At 38.8% G+C, this 18,009-nt stretch overlaps 1 protein-coding gene across 1 annotated transcript in view; it reads left to right on the top strand.

The window, feature by feature from the left end:
* Window positions 1-17,297, top strand: part of CLIP4 (CAP-Gly domain containing linker protein family member 4) — a 63,705-nt gene extending 46,408 nt beyond the window's left edge. Inside the window, 6 exon segments of the mRNA XM_042444157.1 lie at window positions 3,932-4,066; window positions 6,875-6,954; window positions 6,956-6,999; window positions 9,455-9,519; window positions 12,690-12,763; window positions 13,415-17,297. Coding sequence (XP_042300091.1) covers window positions 3,932-4,066; window positions 6,875-6,954; window positions 6,956-6,999; window positions 9,455-9,519; window positions 12,690-12,763; window positions 13,415-13,735 — 719 coding nt within the window. The 3' untranslated portion in view covers window positions 13,736-17,297.
* The last annotated feature ends 712 nt before the right edge of the window (window positions 17,298-18,009 follow it).

Genomic DNA, 18,009 nt, shown 5'->3' with positions numbered 1-18,009 from the left:
GTTTATTAATGCTTAAGCCAAAGGCCATTCGCATAACATGTATTTAAAACCAATCACAAAATTTCATATATATATATATATATATGGCTGCTGCGAATTGCATAAGCATGAGAAATTTAATAAAACCAGTGGTGTCCCAATCATTTGCACAGGCAAATGGGTACCCATGATGTCTCTACACTAATGCACAGAGCATGGGAAATAAGCAAGATGAACTTGAACTCCTAGCACAACAAAGCAAATATGATATAATGGGTCTCACTGAAATCTGGTGGGATGAGTCTCATGATTGGAATGTAGAAATAGAGGGATATAACCTTTTCAAGAGAAACATTTCAAACAGGAAAGGAGGAGGAATAGCTTTATATGTCAGGGACATTTACACCAGTGAAGAGACCCAGGACATCAATCCTGGAAGCCAGGTGGAGAGCATCTGGATAAAAGTTAAAGGGGAGGGAAACAACAGGGATGTTATTGTGGGAGTCTACTACAGACCCCCAAGTCAAATAGAGGAATTGGATGATGCCTTTCTAGAACAGATGACCACACATTCAGAAAGGAGAGATGTAGTAGTGATGGGTGAGTTTAACTATCCTGATATTTGCTGGAAGTCAAATTCAGCCAAATCCTAAAGGTCTAGCAAATTCCTCACTGTTCTTGGAGACAATTTCGTTGTCCAAAAGGTGGAAGAGGCAACAAGGGAATCAGCTATTTTGGATCTGATCCTAACCAACAGGGATGACCTAGTTAATGGAGTGCAAGTGGTGGGATCCTTAAGTGGAAGTAACCATGTTCTCTTGGAGTTTGTTATACAATGGAAAGGAGAAGCCTGGCATAGTCAGATATGCATTCTAGACTTTAGGAAAGCTGATTTTTTTTAATTTATTGCAAAAAATTTAAAAGCTGATTTTAGTAAACTTAGAGAAATACTGGAGATGATCCCATGGCCAGGAATACTAAAAGAGAAGGAAGTTCAAGATGGATGGGAGTTTCTCAAGGGGGAGATATGCACAATTTCAAACAGTTCCAATGAGGAAGAAAAATAGGAGGTGTCTCAAGAAACCAGGATGGATGACTAAGGAACTTTCAACTGAGCTAAGTTTTAAATGAAACATGTATAAGAAATGGAAAAACGGGGAAATTCTGGGGAAAGTCCAGTTCTGGGCACCACAATTCAAAAAGGACATTGAGAAACTGGAGCGTATCCAAAGGAGGGCAACTAAAATGGTGAAGGGTCTGGAAACCATGTCCTATGAGAAACGCCTTAGGGAGCTGGGGATGTTTAGCCTGGAGAAGAGAAGGTTAAGAGGTGATATGATAGCCCTGTTTAAATACTTGAAGGGATGTCATATTGAGGAGAGAGGTAGCTTGTTTTCTGCTGCTCCAGAGACTAGGATCCAGAGCAATGGATGCAAACTACAAGAAAAGAGATCCCACCTCAACATTAAGAGGAACTTCCTGACAGTAAGGGCTGTTTGACAGTGGAACAAACTCACTCGAAGTGTAGTGGAATCTCCTTCCTTAGAGGTTTTTAAACAGAGGCTGGATGGCCATCTTTCGGGGATGCTTTGATTTGGATTTTCTCATGGCAGGGTGTTGGACTGGGTGGTCCTTGTGGTCTCTTCCAACTATGATTCTATGATTTCAAATGTGTGTGGGTTTTTTATTTAATCATTTATCATCTGTCCAATTAACATATAAAATGGTTATGTTTTAATGATAAGTTTGACGCCCTGTTCATCAAAAATAGTCAAGTACTACCTATTCTTTCTTTCTTTCTTTTTTTTGGTGATAGAGGTTCCCAGAATGAAATAGAGGTTCCCAGAATGAAATACAAATTCCTTCCAAACAGATGTGGAATTATGCCACTTTGAAGTTAGTTTATGCTTGTATTCTGGGTCCATAAAATCATGGTTTAATTTAAGAGATTGTGTGGGATACTGTATATGAGAGCAAGCATGCTGTAGTAGTTTGAACTATGACTGTGGAGACTAGGATTCAAATTCCTGCTTGGCCATGGAAACCCACTGGGTGACCTTGGGCAAGTCACACTCCCTTGGCCCTGAGAAAGGCAAGGCAATCTACCTCTAAACAAATCTTGCCAAGAAGAACCTGTGATAGCGTCGCCTTTAGGGTCACCATAAATCTGAGATGATTTGAAGGTGCACATTAACAAGTGGGATATACTGTATGTATGAAGTGATGAAAATTTATATATTTGGTAGAGTCTCCTCTGAAGATTTTTAGACAGAGGCTGAATGAACATCTGTCAGGATTGGTTTTCTTGTGTATTGTGTATGGAATTGGACCGGATGGCCCTTGTGGTCTCTTCCTACTCTCTCATTCTATGTTTTCTCTTGCAATACTTTAAAACTTTGCCGTCCTTGTGGTTTTTATTGCTGACCTGATTCACTTGTTTATATGGTGGTGTTGAACAATTTTGCTTACTATTGTTACAAACTGTACATATTCACACCCCTTGGAAATCCTGTTTACAGATGTTTGGGTATCCCATTGTTTTTGAATGGAGATTATTTCCACACAAGTATGCTTTGGATCAGATATCCAAAGCCAAAGGTTCTTATATATGTGGTTAAAACTGAATCATTTACCCTCGATTTTAGCTGTAGGCTGTTTCTTTTTGATCAGATGGCTATGCATATATTATCAGCTAACTCAAGCTTTGGGATCGTTCATTGGTATGCTCTTTTTCCACATGATGGTGCCCAAAGTGGCTCTATGCATATCAGATGAACAGGAATTCATACGGCAATTCTAAAAGACAGTACAGACAATCTGTATTACAATTTAAATGTCTGTCTCTGTCTGTTATTCTGTATACATCAACATTCTTGATTACAGAGTCATCAAACTTGGCGATTTATTTAATCATACCCAAATGAAGAGCATAGTGAAGTTCTGGATTTAAACCAGACTTCCTAGAGAGATTATAATGACACCCTCCTTGCTTTGCTTTTGCAGGCATGTAGAGACATTTTTGTTTTGTGTGGTCTTCGAGGGCTCATTTCAAAGGGAAAGGGGCTTTCATGGGTTATGCTGTCTATATTTGTTCTTTTTAATGGTTTCTTTTTAACTGCTTAAACTTTTATATGATAATTTTTTTTAAGCTTTAACTTCTGTAAAGTGAGTCTCAGATTTGGACAAATGCAGGGTGAGGAGGATGATGATGATTATTATAACAACAACAGATACCTCTTCAGCAGATATTTTGGACTTCTTTATTTTTCGCTCTAGAACGCACCTTTTTGAACTATTATTCCATTATTAATCTTAAACTGACATTCGAAACATTTTGGCACAGGTTTGGGACAAACGTGGCTCCTCGATTCCAGAAAACTGCTCTTTTTAAATCCATTTTGCGTGGAACTTCTTATGAAAGTTGTAAAGGATTGTAGGTGCTGCTACTGAGTTTTTTGTTCTGTTCAAGTCATTAATAAAGTCACCGATATAAACACAGGCAAGGACAAATAAATTTTCTATTACTAATAAACTGTAGTGTAAGTAAATACTTGGTAAAAATCCTAAAAGGTCCTAAGCATCCATAGCAAGCGCATCAGTCAATAGGTATAAACTGATCCAATCCAACATTTTAAATAGGAGAGGGAATAAAGTTGAATATAGAAACAACACATGCACATTAACCTGGTTTCAGAGCTCTTGGAAGATTTCTAATCAAGTGGAACATTTTTGCTGGCAGAAGAAAGAAGGTGATACTCAGAAGATCATGTAAGCATGTTTGATATCCAGATTTTTTTTTATTTTTTATTTTTTTTTTGCTGAGGCCCTGTTTAGTTCCATTAAAGCACCATCCATTGTGATGGTTTTATATATGGCTAATTAGTAATAGCCTTCTTCTCCTTTGACGTGGTTCAAATATCTCCTCTTTATTTTTGTGAATCTAATTGAACAGGGGGAAATCACACTTTTCCATCTGCAAGAAAAAATACATTTGATGAGGGAGAAATTCAGATTGGAGACAGAGTGCTTGTGGTAGGACAGAGATCTGGAATAGTTAGATTCTATGGGACAACCAAGTTTGCACCAGGTAAGTTGTTTGCATTTGGATCCATCCTGGCACTTTGCTTGATTATTATTTTTCCTCTTCCCTCCCATGATTGCTCTGATCTTGGTTCAAGAAGTAGCTTCATAGCTTATTTGGAGTGAAATATCATGAAACAGAATGGCAGTGAGTTATGAGACCAGCATCACTGTTCAACATTGGACACCTTTGCTGTAGTTCTCACAGGGCCAGCCCAAGACATTTTGTGGCCAATGGCAAAGAACAAGATAGTGCCCCTTCCAAGCCACTGTTAATGGGATCCACCGCATCAGAATCTAGAGGATTAGCTTAAAATCTCCAAATGGTGCATAATTCTATTCCTCAAGAGAGAAAAATGCCTGGTGGGCTCAAGTGGAATAGTCATGGGGTTTGCTGCTGTTACTCTCTTGCCTGAGGTGGTAACCTCATTTTGCCAAATGGTAAGGCCAGCCCTGGGTTGTTATGTGAATTTCATATGCTGATTCTTTCTGTGGATGAAATGGTATGGTATTTTTGCTGTAAAAATAAAAGATAGGGAGAAGAATTGTGTTCTGAAAAGAGTATATACTGTTAATGTGTCTGACCTAAGGGAAAACTTGCTCTTTTGCCTAAAATGTTTCCACTGTAATGTATCACTTGAGCTGAATTAAGTGAAGATGTATGTGGCTGCATAAATGTTGCTACTGATAAACTGGTAGAGAATGAATGTATCGCTATTGCTTTTAAAGGAAGAAAGAAAATTATTCTTCCCCAGCCACGCTTTTTGAATGTAGGATCTGAATTCTGGTAGTTTCAACTTATAATTAGCACTGCCCTTAAAGCTGTTGCTGGAGCTCCAAATGGCTTGAATTTTAATTTTAAATCTTAATGGAATTAGATCATATAAGAAATAGTCCTTGGAAATTATGAAACATCGCTTTCTCCTTCAGAATTACCAAAATTCTGTTTGAAATGTGCCACTTTTTGATGACTGTCTTCATGATTTGGAGGAAGACTAATTATTTGGTGCTTTCTTAGAAAAACTTCTCCTGCTTCTACAACTTTGTTTAACAAAAGCTCTCACCAAAAACTCTGAGAAAAGCTAGCAGCCATATGAGAAATGGAGATGTCATCCTGTGGGTTGAAAACTGGAAAACAGGAACCAGAAAGCAGGAAAAATAAATGGCCAGTTTTCATAATGCAGGAACCGGAACCGTGTGGTCCCTCATAATTGGGGTTGCTGCTTTTCCCTTGTTTTTAAATGTCCTGGAGTAAAGGGTGAGCAGTGTGGTGGCCAAATTTGCTGATGACACCTAAATTTTAGGGTGGCTAGAACAAAAGCAGATTGCAAGTAGACATGGAAGGATTTTTCCAAACAAGGAGATTCCATGTAAGCAAGTATAAAGTGATGTACATTGGGGCAAAAACAAAACAAAACACCCCCCCCCCATCAACCTCACATATACAGTGATGGGATCTGAGCTGGCAGAAAGTGACCAAGAAATAAATCTTAGTGTTATGGTGGTTAAACTGCTGAAAAGGCAAATTCTGTGATGGGCATAATTAGAGAAGGAATTAAAAATAAAGAGCTGACACCATAAAGCTCTTCTACAATTGGTGGTGCAGTCACACTTGATATACTGGTTGCCACACCTGAAAAAGCATAAGAGATAGAAAATGCTGAAAGGAGAACCAAAATGATAAAGGGAGTGGAGCAACTCCAATATGAAGAAAGGTTGCAGAATTTGGGGGTATTCGCTTAGAAAAATTGTGAATAAAGGGATACATTATGCAGAGAGATCTTGTAGCACCTTTGAGACTAATTGAAATAAAGAAGTTGGCAGCATGAGGTTTTGTAGACTTCTTCAGATGCATAAAGGGATACATGATAGAGTTGAATAAAGTTATGCAAGGTGTGCACAAAACATTGTGAAACCATTTTCCCTTGTATTATTTGAATCCAGCATCATCTACTGATGCTGAGTAGCAGCAAGTTCAGAATAGATAAAATTAAGTACATCTTTCACACATTGGATAGTTGAACTGCCACAAGATATAGTGATGGCTGCCTACTTGATAGTTTTAAGAGAGGTCTGGATAAATTCATGGAGGATGGCACCTGTCACTGCATACATATTTTCTCCAAAAGAGAGTATGCCACTGTACATAATTTGCTGGGGAGCACAAGTGGGAGGGTTTTATTACACTTATGTCTGATGTGTGGACTTTCCATAAGCTATGAAATGACCCCTGTAGTTACTGACTTGTGTTAAGATTAGATAGGTCTTTGGTCTGATCCAGTGTGGCTCTTGTACTTAGACTAGTATTTCAAGTAAATGAAAGTAAATCCATTCTGAGAAATTACTTTCATGCTTTTGAAATAAACCAGCCTTGATTATCCTTATAATTTGGGGGCAATCTTTTAATGCTATATTGATCCTGCTTGAAATTAGAACATTTCAGAAGCTCCACCTCTGCTTTCTTTGTCTGATTGAAATCAGCATTCTTGTACACAGGAAGTGAATTACTTTAGAAAGAGCATACCTCAATATTTCATTCATTCAAGCTGTTTTTTTTAAAAAAGCATTCACTTATTTTAAGCAATCTATTCATTCTTCCTCCTTATTTGCTATCTAGTTGCAGTCCAGTTACTAGTCATTGCACCCTTCTCTGTATCTGATATTGACACATTATTTGAAACAGTTCCTCCTTCTTTCTTTCTTTCTTTCTTTCTTTCTTTCTTCATCATTTTTGTTTTGTTTTGTTTTGTTTTATGTGTGTGTGTGTGTTTTTGCTTACTTGTGATTCTTCAAATATGTACCCTGACTATTGTAGGCTTTTGGTGCGGAATAGAATTGGACAAACCTCATGGCAAGAATGATGGTTCAGTTGCAGGGGTGCAGTATTTCAGCTGCCCCCCCAAGATATGGTGTTTTTGCACCACCATCCAGAGTACAGAGGTATGTATAGATTCCCTGACTGCAGGCTTCTTCATCTTGATAGTTTAGCTGATTTATATAGGAGCCATTTTCCCCCTTTCACACTCATTCATTTCCTTTTATTTGCTGTGCTAATTGCAAATTTAAATTGCTACGAGTGTTTTTATCATACTTATTGATAGGTTTTTTTTTTGTTTTTTATTGTCTTGCTTTCATCTTGAAAACCTGTAATCATTCATGCTGAAATGTGCACGTAGATAAAATAAATAAATTGAAAACACACTGCAGAAATAATCCATTCTGAGACTGCTTTAACTGCCCTGGCTCAGTTACTAGGGAATCCTGGGAAATGTAGTTTGTACTGGCACCAGAGCTCTCTCTGACAGAGAAGACTAAAATGTCTCACAAAACTGCAGTTCCCAGAATTGCCTAGTATTGAGTCAGGGCAGTTAAAGCGGTCTCAAACTGTTTTTTTCTGCACTGTGTTTTGGACCTAATAAATATTTTGGTTTCAATTCTGCTTTGGACTGAAGTGTAGCCTAAAGGAGTGCCGCACAATTGCCAAGACTTAGATCATCCCTTTTCGGAGGCTTCTTTGGCAAAAGGAAGTAATCTGTCTTGGAGCTAATGAGGAGCAATCAATAAAGTTAAGATGTAGCTTTGGCTTTATTGCTGCATAGAAGAGTGATGATTTGTGGGTGTTATCTTTTTGCTTTTTTAAAAAAACCTCTTTAGTATCAATGAATTTCTTTGAAGTTTGTTATCATTGGGAGAGGCCTAGGTATTGTGAGAAAGATGCTTAAATTCTTTATTTCATTCCCAGCAGTATAAAGAAAGAGCTGTAACTCAATGGTAAAGCATATGCTTTGTGTGTATGATCGCTTATCTTCAATTCCCAGCCTCTTTAGGTAATGCCAGGAAACACCCCGTCCAAAATCCTAGAGAGCTTCAGCCAGTCTTTCTAGTCAACACCAGCTAGATTGGCCAATGGTCTAATTAGTTATAAAACAGCTGCACTAAGCAAAGAGATTGTGTCCAGTAACTTCACTTAGCTTGTCATAAGAGACAAAGAGGATGTAGGACACTGCACAGTTTTGGGTGGTGGAGTTTGGAGTGGTAACAGAGGATGGAATAGCTACCTTTTTTGCACTATAGGTCCCAGAATGCTCTCAGCTAGCATAGCAGTGACTATGCTGGCTAGTGGGGAGAGGTAGATATGAAAAGCTGTCATTTATATTGTATTAATTTTGTTGGTGTTCTTGAGAACTGCCTAGTGACAGTACCCTTGTCCACTAGAGGCAAAATGAAAAGGCAAGTTTTGATACTTGATAACAACTTGGAGCTATGTAGAGACTGCCCCCATGGCAAGTAACTACTGCCAAAAATCTGTTTCCCAGAAAGGTTCCGAGGGCAGCTTTACATTACACAGACCCATATGTGTGAGGTACATAGACCTCTGCAAAGATAGACAGGTTGCTTACCTGTATCCAATGTGTGTTGCTTCATGGGTGCAAATGTAAAAGAGAGACACTCAAGAGGCTATAATTTAAAGGAACGATGTGAACAGAAGTAAAAAATGGAATAGATAGCATGAGAACAAAGGGTACTAATAGCAAATAGAAATACATGGCCAGAAGAAGTTAGAAGGGGAATAAAGCAATTGGGGTTGAAATGGCCAGCAAAGGAAAGTCCACAGGCTGAAAGCTGATGTGGAAAGAAAATGAAGATGATCATGCCACACATTTTAAATTTACTGAAGAGGAGATGGAACAGAGAGAGGAATGCTCACCTTAAATTGTAGCTCAATATGCAGAGAAAGTTGGGGAATTTTCATGTTTACCTTCCACCCATCAATGGCAGTTAGCAGCACTGTTGGGAAAATTCAGGCCATTTTGCACAGCAGTCCTTCTCACCTTTTTTGGTCTGTAGAAAAAAAAGAGGTGAAAAGCAAAGAGAGAGAACCACTGTGGGAGTCCTATGGGCTAATTAATTTGGTGCCTACTTTGTGGTGTGGATACACCCCTGCAGAGCTTTTTATGCTTTCAATCGTTTCTCACCGGGATGCTTCAGGACACATAAATTCTGTGCCCATTGTGCAACACTGTGTGTATTTTGTGAGTGCAGGGGTGGCGTTGAAGAGATTAGCCTAGGTTTTAAATTCAACACAGCCAGTTTATCATTGTTGATATTCTGGATGGAAATGTAATATTTCTGCCATATTTCTGCAGAACTAATTTTTACATAGAGATGCCTCAGCAGTTCCTTCTCCCTTCCTGCATTTAATCTTGACAAATTTGGATCAATGTTAACTTCACAGGCCGTGAAAGAATGTCACCCTTCTCTTAATTTCTATTGAAGGTTTTTGGTATGCACTGTTGTGGCTCTCTGCCAGCTTTTTTATAGCTGAAGAACTGAGCTGATCTCTCTTTTTAATTCTTTTAGAGAGAGAAGTATTAACTCATGATTTCATTTGTAGGCTAACAGGATCACTAGACTCACTCACAGATGTTTCATCAAGTAAAATGAGCCACTCTTTGCCTGGTAAGAGTTAAATATGCACCTATGTTGCTTGTTCATTATTACCCATGCAAACTGGAATCACTGTACCTTTTTGCTTGTGGGATGTTGGTTGGGGGTGGTAGAGACTGAAATTGCAAGAGGAGGACTGAAGGCAGGAGACAGGAAAAAGAGAGACAGAGAGAGAGAAATATATTGGGTTAAAATTTTTAAAAAATGTGCTTTGAATAAAAATGGCTCTTTCCCACCTTAGAGTCCCAAGCTGTATAGTTTACATATCTCTGCCAAATTTGGCTAAAACTTTGCACACTTGTTGTGCAAGTCTGCTATGTCAGTTTATTGTTGCTTCTAGAGCCTGGGTTCCAAAGTTCTGCCTCTAAGGCAAACTTAACAATTGTTTTGTCTAATATTCCTGATTTTGAGTTGTTCATTCAAAATATAGTCCAGCAAACCCTTGTACTATGCAGTGTCCATTGTTTTTAATTGGACAAGCCATAGCATAGACTTAAAGATGGAGTGCTATCTAAGTCACATGAATGGAAAATGTGACCTATGGATTCATGTGGCCCCAAAGGCCATTATGTGACTCTGTTAACTTACCCCCAAAGTCCCTAGATGCCTTTTAAAAATTTCATAGAATCATAGAATCATAGAGTTGTAAGAGACCACTAGGACCATCCAGTCCAACCCCCTGCCATGCAGGAAATCCAAATCAAAGCATCCCTGACAGATGGCCATCCAGCCTCTGTTTAAAGACCTCCAAGGAAGGAGACTCTATCACCCTCCGAGGGAGTGTGTTCCACTGTCGAACAGCCCTTACTGTTAGGAAGTTCCTCCTAATGTTGAGGTAGCATCTCTTTTCCTGTAGCTTGCATCCATTGTTCCGGGTTCTGTTCTCTGGAGCAGCAGAAAATAAGCTTCACCACACAGTACTCACTTCATCCCATACCTGCCTGAAAAGCAATCAAAACTGAAAGAGATATCGCGTTGCTTCTAGTTCCTGAAAACAATTTAGCCCTGCTTCCTACTGGGCTGCATAGGGGCTATATAATATAGTTGCCTAGCTCTGACCTAGGTGGAGAAGGCAGCTTTAAAATCAGGAAAGTTCGAAATAAATGAGGGTAAAGCCATTGAAATTGATAAGCACCTGGACAATTTCAACAGGAAAGAAGAAACCCTTAAAGTAAACAAAGTTTGGCTACCTGTCCTGAAAAACACCAAAATCAAGACCCAGCAAGTGCAAATGAAAACTGCCCAGGGTCAGGGCTTTCTCAGTAGACAATGGATCACTAATTATACAACCTGAGTCCTTGCCATTCAGCAACAGGCCAATACACAGATCAACATGTAAATCACTTCCTTTCAACCAAGGATCACACAGTATTATATATATATCTAACTCACTTCCATGACAACATTCTCTGAAGATGCCAGCCACAAATGCTGGCAAAACGTCACAAACTCTTCTAGAACATGGCCAAATAGCCCCAAAAACCCACAAAAAACTTTGGATGCCAGCCATGAAAGCCTTTGACTTCATATTTTTAAAAACCCTTTAAAAATAATTTTAACTGCTTTAATTTGTTTTTAAGTGTTGGTAGTAGTTCATTTCTGTTTTAATGGTGAGCTTCTGTATGTGTTTAACTATATTGTATTTAATGTCTCACTTAAAAAAAATCCCAGTTCTTTGGGGAAAGAGTAGTATAAATAAAGATGATGATATGATGTTCCTTCTCTGCCTTTGGTGACCCCAGGCTGATGGATTTCCTTTATTATAGCATTCCATTTTCAATTGGTTTTCTATAGCTGGCAATTTATTCCACTGCGGTTGGCCTTTCAGTATCTTCACAGTACCTTTCTCTGCATACCTAACAAATGTTACTGAGTCTCATAGCACATTTTTGTCTCCTGTCCAGGACTCCAACATCTGACACATGTTCTTTTGACCCAAGAGATGACTGATTCAGTGTGTGATTATTTTTGTATTGTTAATTTGTTTTCTGTACTGGCCTCTCAGCAAAAGCTTTTCTGACATGGGAGACCATACCAGTAAAGAATCTGGTGTCAGTTTAGCCTCTTCCCTCACAGAAGCACTGAATCCTACCACAGTGGAAAAGTAGTGCCAGTGGGCGTTGGGGAGCATGCTTGGGATATGAACCCAGGACCTCTTGTAGCAAACCCTTCAAACAAATAGCATCAAGGCAAATATTGAAAAAAATAGCTATGGATAGTAAATACCATCTTTGTAAAGACAAGGAGGATCTCATCAGTTCATGCAACAGGACCACACAGACCAAATACAAGAAACACCATGATAAAATGGCTACAGTAATGCATTGGAATTGCAAGAAACATGATCTGCCATCTGCAAAAAACTGATGGGAACCTATGCCTGGAAACTGATGGGAACCTATGCCTGTTGAAAATGGAGACTGAAAAATCCTAAGAGACATTATGTTTCAAATTGGCAAACACTTAGAATGTACATGCAGGACATAACTGTGACTGAGGAAAAGAAAACTTGAATTATAGATGTGTTAATCACAGGTGAAAGCAGAATCAGAGTCAAAAAGTGAGAAAAGTTTATGAAATGTTGAGACCTACAAATTGGGATTCACTGCCTAGGTGAAAAGAAAGCATCTGTGGTTCCCAGTGGTGGTATGTCCTCTTTGAGCAAATCCAAGCGGGCTGACAAAAAAGTGACACTATTTGGAACATGCACATTATACCTCAATGATGATACCTCCGAGATGATACCTTACTGGTGCCTAGATTCTTAGATAGGATCCAAGTTATTAATGGCCCAAATTTCCAGTTGGTAGCACCTAGTAAACTGTCAAATAATAATAATAAGGAAGTGACTGATCCTGTGCTTTTCAAAATGTGGAGTACAGCAACATTTCCCAAGTTGGCTAGGAATAATGGAAATTTTAGTCTAACATATCTTGAGGCAATCAAAATTGGGGAGGCTATTCATTATTTATTTATCATGTAAGAGCTGTTTGACAGTGGAACACACTCCCTCAGAGTGTGATGGAGTCTCCTCCTTTGGAGGGCTTTAAACAGGGGCTGGATGAGTTCCTGCATGGCAGGGGGTTGGACTGGATAGACTTTGTGGTCTCTTCCACTCTATGATTCTATGATTCTGTGATCATGTATTAGAATGATTGTAAAAATTGTCTTTCCATTTTCAGGTTTCCGACGAAGCTTCAGTACAACATCTGCATCTTCTCAAAAAGAGATAAACAGGAGAAATTCCTTTGTCAAGTAAGTGACATCATTATGATTATATCCCTTTAATATAGATGCATTGGTCCCAATTGATCCTGAATGACTATAGGAAAAATGAGGCCAGTTATTGTTTCTCTTTTCTTGTACGTTCACTGCTACAGCGGACAATAGTTTATAGTAATGGGTGGCTGTACGTTTTAATATAAATAAAAAAAAATCAGAATGGTAAACAAGCAGATGTGGAACAGAATCCCAGCTTAAAGCAGTGCCACCTCTCTCTTTTTCTTCCCACTTCTATGTCTCCAGATACCTTTCTGCCCCTTATTTAGGGCAAATTAGGTAAGACTTTAAATAAAAACACTAGAAAAAGAACTGATAATTATGGGCTACTGTTTCCTTTGAAAGGAAAGCTTCACCATCTTACTGACACTAACCTCTATGACTTTGTTATATTTAGTGAAAAAGTAATGAACGTATTGGATTTTTTTCTTGGGCTGAGAATAAGTGAGCTATTAAGGATTTGCAGCAAACTGGAAATGTTTTGACCTTTGTTTCTAGAAAAGTTGTGGAGTCATAATTTGCTGGATCGTCTTCTCTGTTCTCTGTGTGCATAAGTAGTCTTGATTTTAGTTGTGTTTTGCTTTTTGAGATGAAAAATTGGGTATTGCCTTCTTCTCCCTACCCAGATCAAAAAAATTCTGTGCTGCGGCGCAGTTGGAGCAACACTACTACAATGATCACCGAGGGCCCTGTGAAGCTCCGTGAGGGTTCTCAGGTCCTTTTGACTAGCTCCAGTGAAATGGGCACAATTCGCTACATTGGGCCCACTGACTTTGCCCCAGGGATATGGCTTGGCCTGGAACTGAGGAGCGCCAAAGGCAAGAATGATGGTTCTGTGGGTGACAAACGGTATTTCACTTGCAAGCCAAGTCACGGAGTCCTTGTGCGGCCAAGCAGAGTAACCTATCGTGGGATTAATGGGATGAAACTTGTGGATGACATCTATTGAAAGAAAACACTCTGGCCTGAGATGAAGAGTGTCCAAAATAAAGTGCACAAAGGAATCCTGCCATCTACCTGCATGACACTCTGTCTTATTCAGAGTCCTGAAACTGCACTTCACTATCATGTACACAATGCTAGCCAGATTGGAAGTGTGTTAATGACTCTGAGGAAAGAAATTGTAATAGCTTCTCCTACAGAGCAAACCCTTCCATGAGTGCCTCATGTTTAAAATGTATCTTGGGGCAGAACTATCACATTATTTGAATCACTGACTCTTTTTCTATTTGGCTCCATTTTGACATGCTTTGCCACTTTACAAATGAGCTTTTCAGTCCAGGTTCTAATGAAGCTGTAATATGACTTGAGATCACAAAGGTTGTTAAACAAAGCAGTCAGATTTGTCAACTCATGCAATTGTCTTTGCCTTCTGTAGGGAAAAATAGCAATAAGAAAGGAGGAAAGTGACAGTATTTAGGGGAGAAGAGTTGAGGAACTGCAAGCTTATTATTCAGATCCAAAGCTCTCCCAAAGCACAAATAACTAGCTGAAAAAGGGTCTGAAGAGAAAAATGCACTCTTTCAATGCTATATAGAAAAGCAGACTGAATAAAGAGTGAGGCTGGAGTGCAGGAAGCTAATAATAGAGCACAAATATTTTCAGGGTTGTATTAGAAGCACTTTTAAAATGGTATGCATGTATATATCTACATATGTGTGTGGAGGTGTTTTTTTTAAAAGCAGCATGCCAGAAGCACTTTCAAGAAATATTGTTGGAACAAATACTATGCACTTTTATTTCTCTGTGGAGATTTTCCCTAGTGTTTGAAAGAAATGGCTTTTGCTAGTTGAGGCTGTAGGCCCATGGCCCTCTAGCATTCTCTTCCAATAGCTTTCTGCAAGCTGTCTCTTTGCAAGGTCAGCCTATGGTCAGGGGGGAGTTCACCTGCTAAGATTACTTATGCATGTGTATCCCCTCCTTCTCCTCCTTCAGAATACATGTATACTCCTGGCATGGGAATGGAAGCAGGATTGTCTCTACTGTTTGGCTTGTGGAAACAGAAGCCATTGCCAATCATGGCTGCCTTATGTGAGGAAATGTTGCCAGAAACCTATGTATGGTTGCAGTTATGCTGCAGCTGTAAGTTTTACTTCCACCTCACAGGTTTAAGGCTGAGCTGGGCCTCTAGCCTGAGCCATGTGTCAAGCCAGCCACAGAGTAAGGTGGAGATTAGGCCATATGGCAATTGACCACTTGCCAGTGTGGGGTCAAAATTAAAATAGCCCTATATTTTGGTGCTTGCATCCCATTTACCATTTAGTCTTTGATGTTATATACAATGTGCAACAAAAATTCTTTATTACTGTAGGCACATCTTTAGAAGAGGTTATTTGCAGCCTTGCTATTTTTCTATAATTACTACGGTGTTGCGAGATGCATGACTTAATGGTGTGTGTGTATGTATGTGTGTTTTAAAGAACAGCATTTAAAGTTTCAGTTGATATGAAAGATACCATAAGTTTGATATATTTTCATTCTTACATGTATTCAGATAATTTAAAAGCCACAGAAGTGGCAAATTGAATTGAAAATGAGGTGTTTTGTCAAAGTACACTTAGCAGCAGAATAAATTAAAATTGCAGTAGTCTCTGTTTTAGATTAGATCTTAATTTGTTATAAAGTTGTGTATTTGCAGAATTGAAGAAACATTTTTTTTCCTTCTGTACATTAAACATGAAAAAGCTACAGTATTCCCTTCTACCTAATGGATATTTTAAACTAAGGGTAACAGCTGTAAATTGTGACTATAAGTTTGCCTTTAGTTATAAGCCACTGAAAAACTACTGACATATATTTGAGGGTGCAGATGTACCTTGATGCACTGAATTTTGCATTGTCAAATATCTGATACCTTGATGTTTAAATTTTTATCTTGTGACAAGACTGCTATTGTCTGACTTTAATGATGCTTTTAAGAAAATTGAGCTATCACAGGGTATCCTTTTGAATCACTTTTAATGCCAACTTGATTATGTATTTAGGATAGAGAGCAATAATCCTTATATAATAAAGCAGATGTTTTAAATACATTTTTATGTGTATAAGATATTGATGTACTCTGTAGACTTGTCAGTCTTGAGCATAAAAATGTTTATGCACTCCTAATATGTTTGCCAGCTTGTTTCTTTCTTTCATCCTTCTCTGTATCTCTGAGTAATGAGGCTTCCAGGGTAAAGCTTGTTAACATTAAAGGATAGAAATCTCTTGGTATGTTTGGATGCAGTAGCTAAACAAAGTTGCATTAAAATGTAATGATAAACTAGGGAACTGTAGGATCCCTGCCTGACTGGGTATGAGCAGTGTGAGTACTTGTTGCCCAGTCACTCCCACTTACAGCCAAGAGTGGCTAAACAAACTTTAGTGCTTTGTTTTATGGTTTCTTTATCATACCATCAGAATATAATAGCAGATGACATATTGGCTTGCTTCTCTCCCAACAAAGGAGAGCAAAAGTTCATGGTTTATATCTCTCTCAGCAAGCTAGGGAAAGATGTGGTTTACTTCAGAGAGGGTTACAAGTCAAAGTAAGTGGCTGCTGCCATGTTCAGGTGACACTATAAACAAACTTCCATCATGAGTTTCAACACTTACTCTGCAAGTAGCAGCAGTTGGGCAGTTTGCAGTAGCTTGCTGCAGGATCCTGGCTTATATCTGAATGAAACTGATAGAAAAAGCAGTTACCCAAACATGGATATAGGTGGATATTGATTTCCTCACAATGTATATTAAGAATGATGAAAATAGGGGCAGCCAATTCCATATGGAATCATTGACGACCAGGAGGACACATTCCAGTGGAGCCAAAGTAGTCACAAAGTTAGCAATCATACTCATCCACCACCACTTTTAAAGAGGGTTAAAAGCATGAAACGTTAGAGCTTACCTTTTCCAAGTTAGGTGCTTTCCAGAAGGGGCAGCAACTGTTTATCCCCAGGGGGTTCAGCTGGAGTGAACTGGCTTGCCATTAAGTAACAACTTTAGACATACAAAACAAATGTTAAGACCTGTGGTCTTCTTTTCTGCCTTCTCTGGAAATCTTCCCTGAAGAGGAGAGAGAGAGAAGGGGGGGGGGGAACACATCTGCTGTGTCTTTTGCAGCAGGTTCAGAGAGCATAAAATGAGAAGAGGCGTCTGCTCCCTGTCCACCTTTGTCTGCATTTGCTTTCTTCCCCTCCCCATTCCCCCAGCCTAGGCAAATGAAAACCAGTCCAGTTACCTTTTCTTTCTACTAAAAACCCCATGCCAAGACTCCAGACACCCTTGTTTTCTTACTTTATTCTCTTTCTTCTTTTTCCTGCCTTGTTCAGCTTATGGGAGAGCTGTGCATTGTGGGTGAGATTTTTCATGTGTTTTATTTCCAGAAAAATATGAATGTTATAAACTGGAACACTGCAAATCAAGACTCACCTGTATGCATATCTAGTATTCACATGATATTACTGCCTTTTGTTATGTTTTGCTTTACTATCTTTATGCATGTCCAAAAAGATTAAATTTTTGTCACTATTTTTGTGTTGTAGTAGTGTGTCTTGCTTTTCTTCAACTAAAATGTGTGGTTTAGCCAAATGTTAATACTGTAATCTTATACCTTACTGTGTAGGTTAAAGCCATGCTGAGTTCATTGAGACAATTAAAGATAGGGTTGCACTGGTGGCTTATGACCAGGTCCTCTCAGTTCAGGATGAGCCTCCCCACTGCACTCCTTACACTGTGGATCACTGGTCATTGCAGTGTATATGTGTTCTATTCAAGGTTTTCTATTTAATTAATGTAACAACAGTGGCATGTGTATTTGTTAATATGTAATGTATATTCTCGAACTATCCCATGTAAACATTGCAGGAGAGCAGGCTTGACCACATTACTTCACTATAATTCTTCTGACTTTGCATAGCATCTACAGAACTACTATCAGGCACTGGTTGTGCCATCCAAATTAAGTTAGATGTGGCCACTTTCTTGCCAAATAATATAGCAGTGCCAGTGCAGGGTAAAGGGATAATACTGAGTTGTGTAGTCTTGAGCAAGGCATTTCTCTCTCTCCCTTTTTTGACCCTGTCTTTCTGTCTGCTATCACAAGAGTTGTTGGGCAGATGAAAGATGTCACACTAAAATGTGCACCCTAAAAATAGAAATAAATGATCACTGCCATATGAATTGGGGAGAACTTATGCTGCTGTAAAGAAAACCGTGTGAAATTCATGGAGTAGCAGACAAATG

This window comes from Sceloporus undulatus, chromosome 1, assembly GCF_019175285.1.
Source record: "Sceloporus undulatus isolate JIND9_A2432 ecotype Alabama chromosome 1, SceUnd_v1.1, whole genome shotgun sequence".
Classification (NCBI taxonomy): domain Eukaryota; kingdom Metazoa; phylum Chordata; class Lepidosauria; order Squamata; family Phrynosomatidae; genus Sceloporus; species Sceloporus undulatus.
Note: the sequence above shows the minus strand (reverse complement) of the source record. Positions and strands in the feature narration are given on the sequence as shown.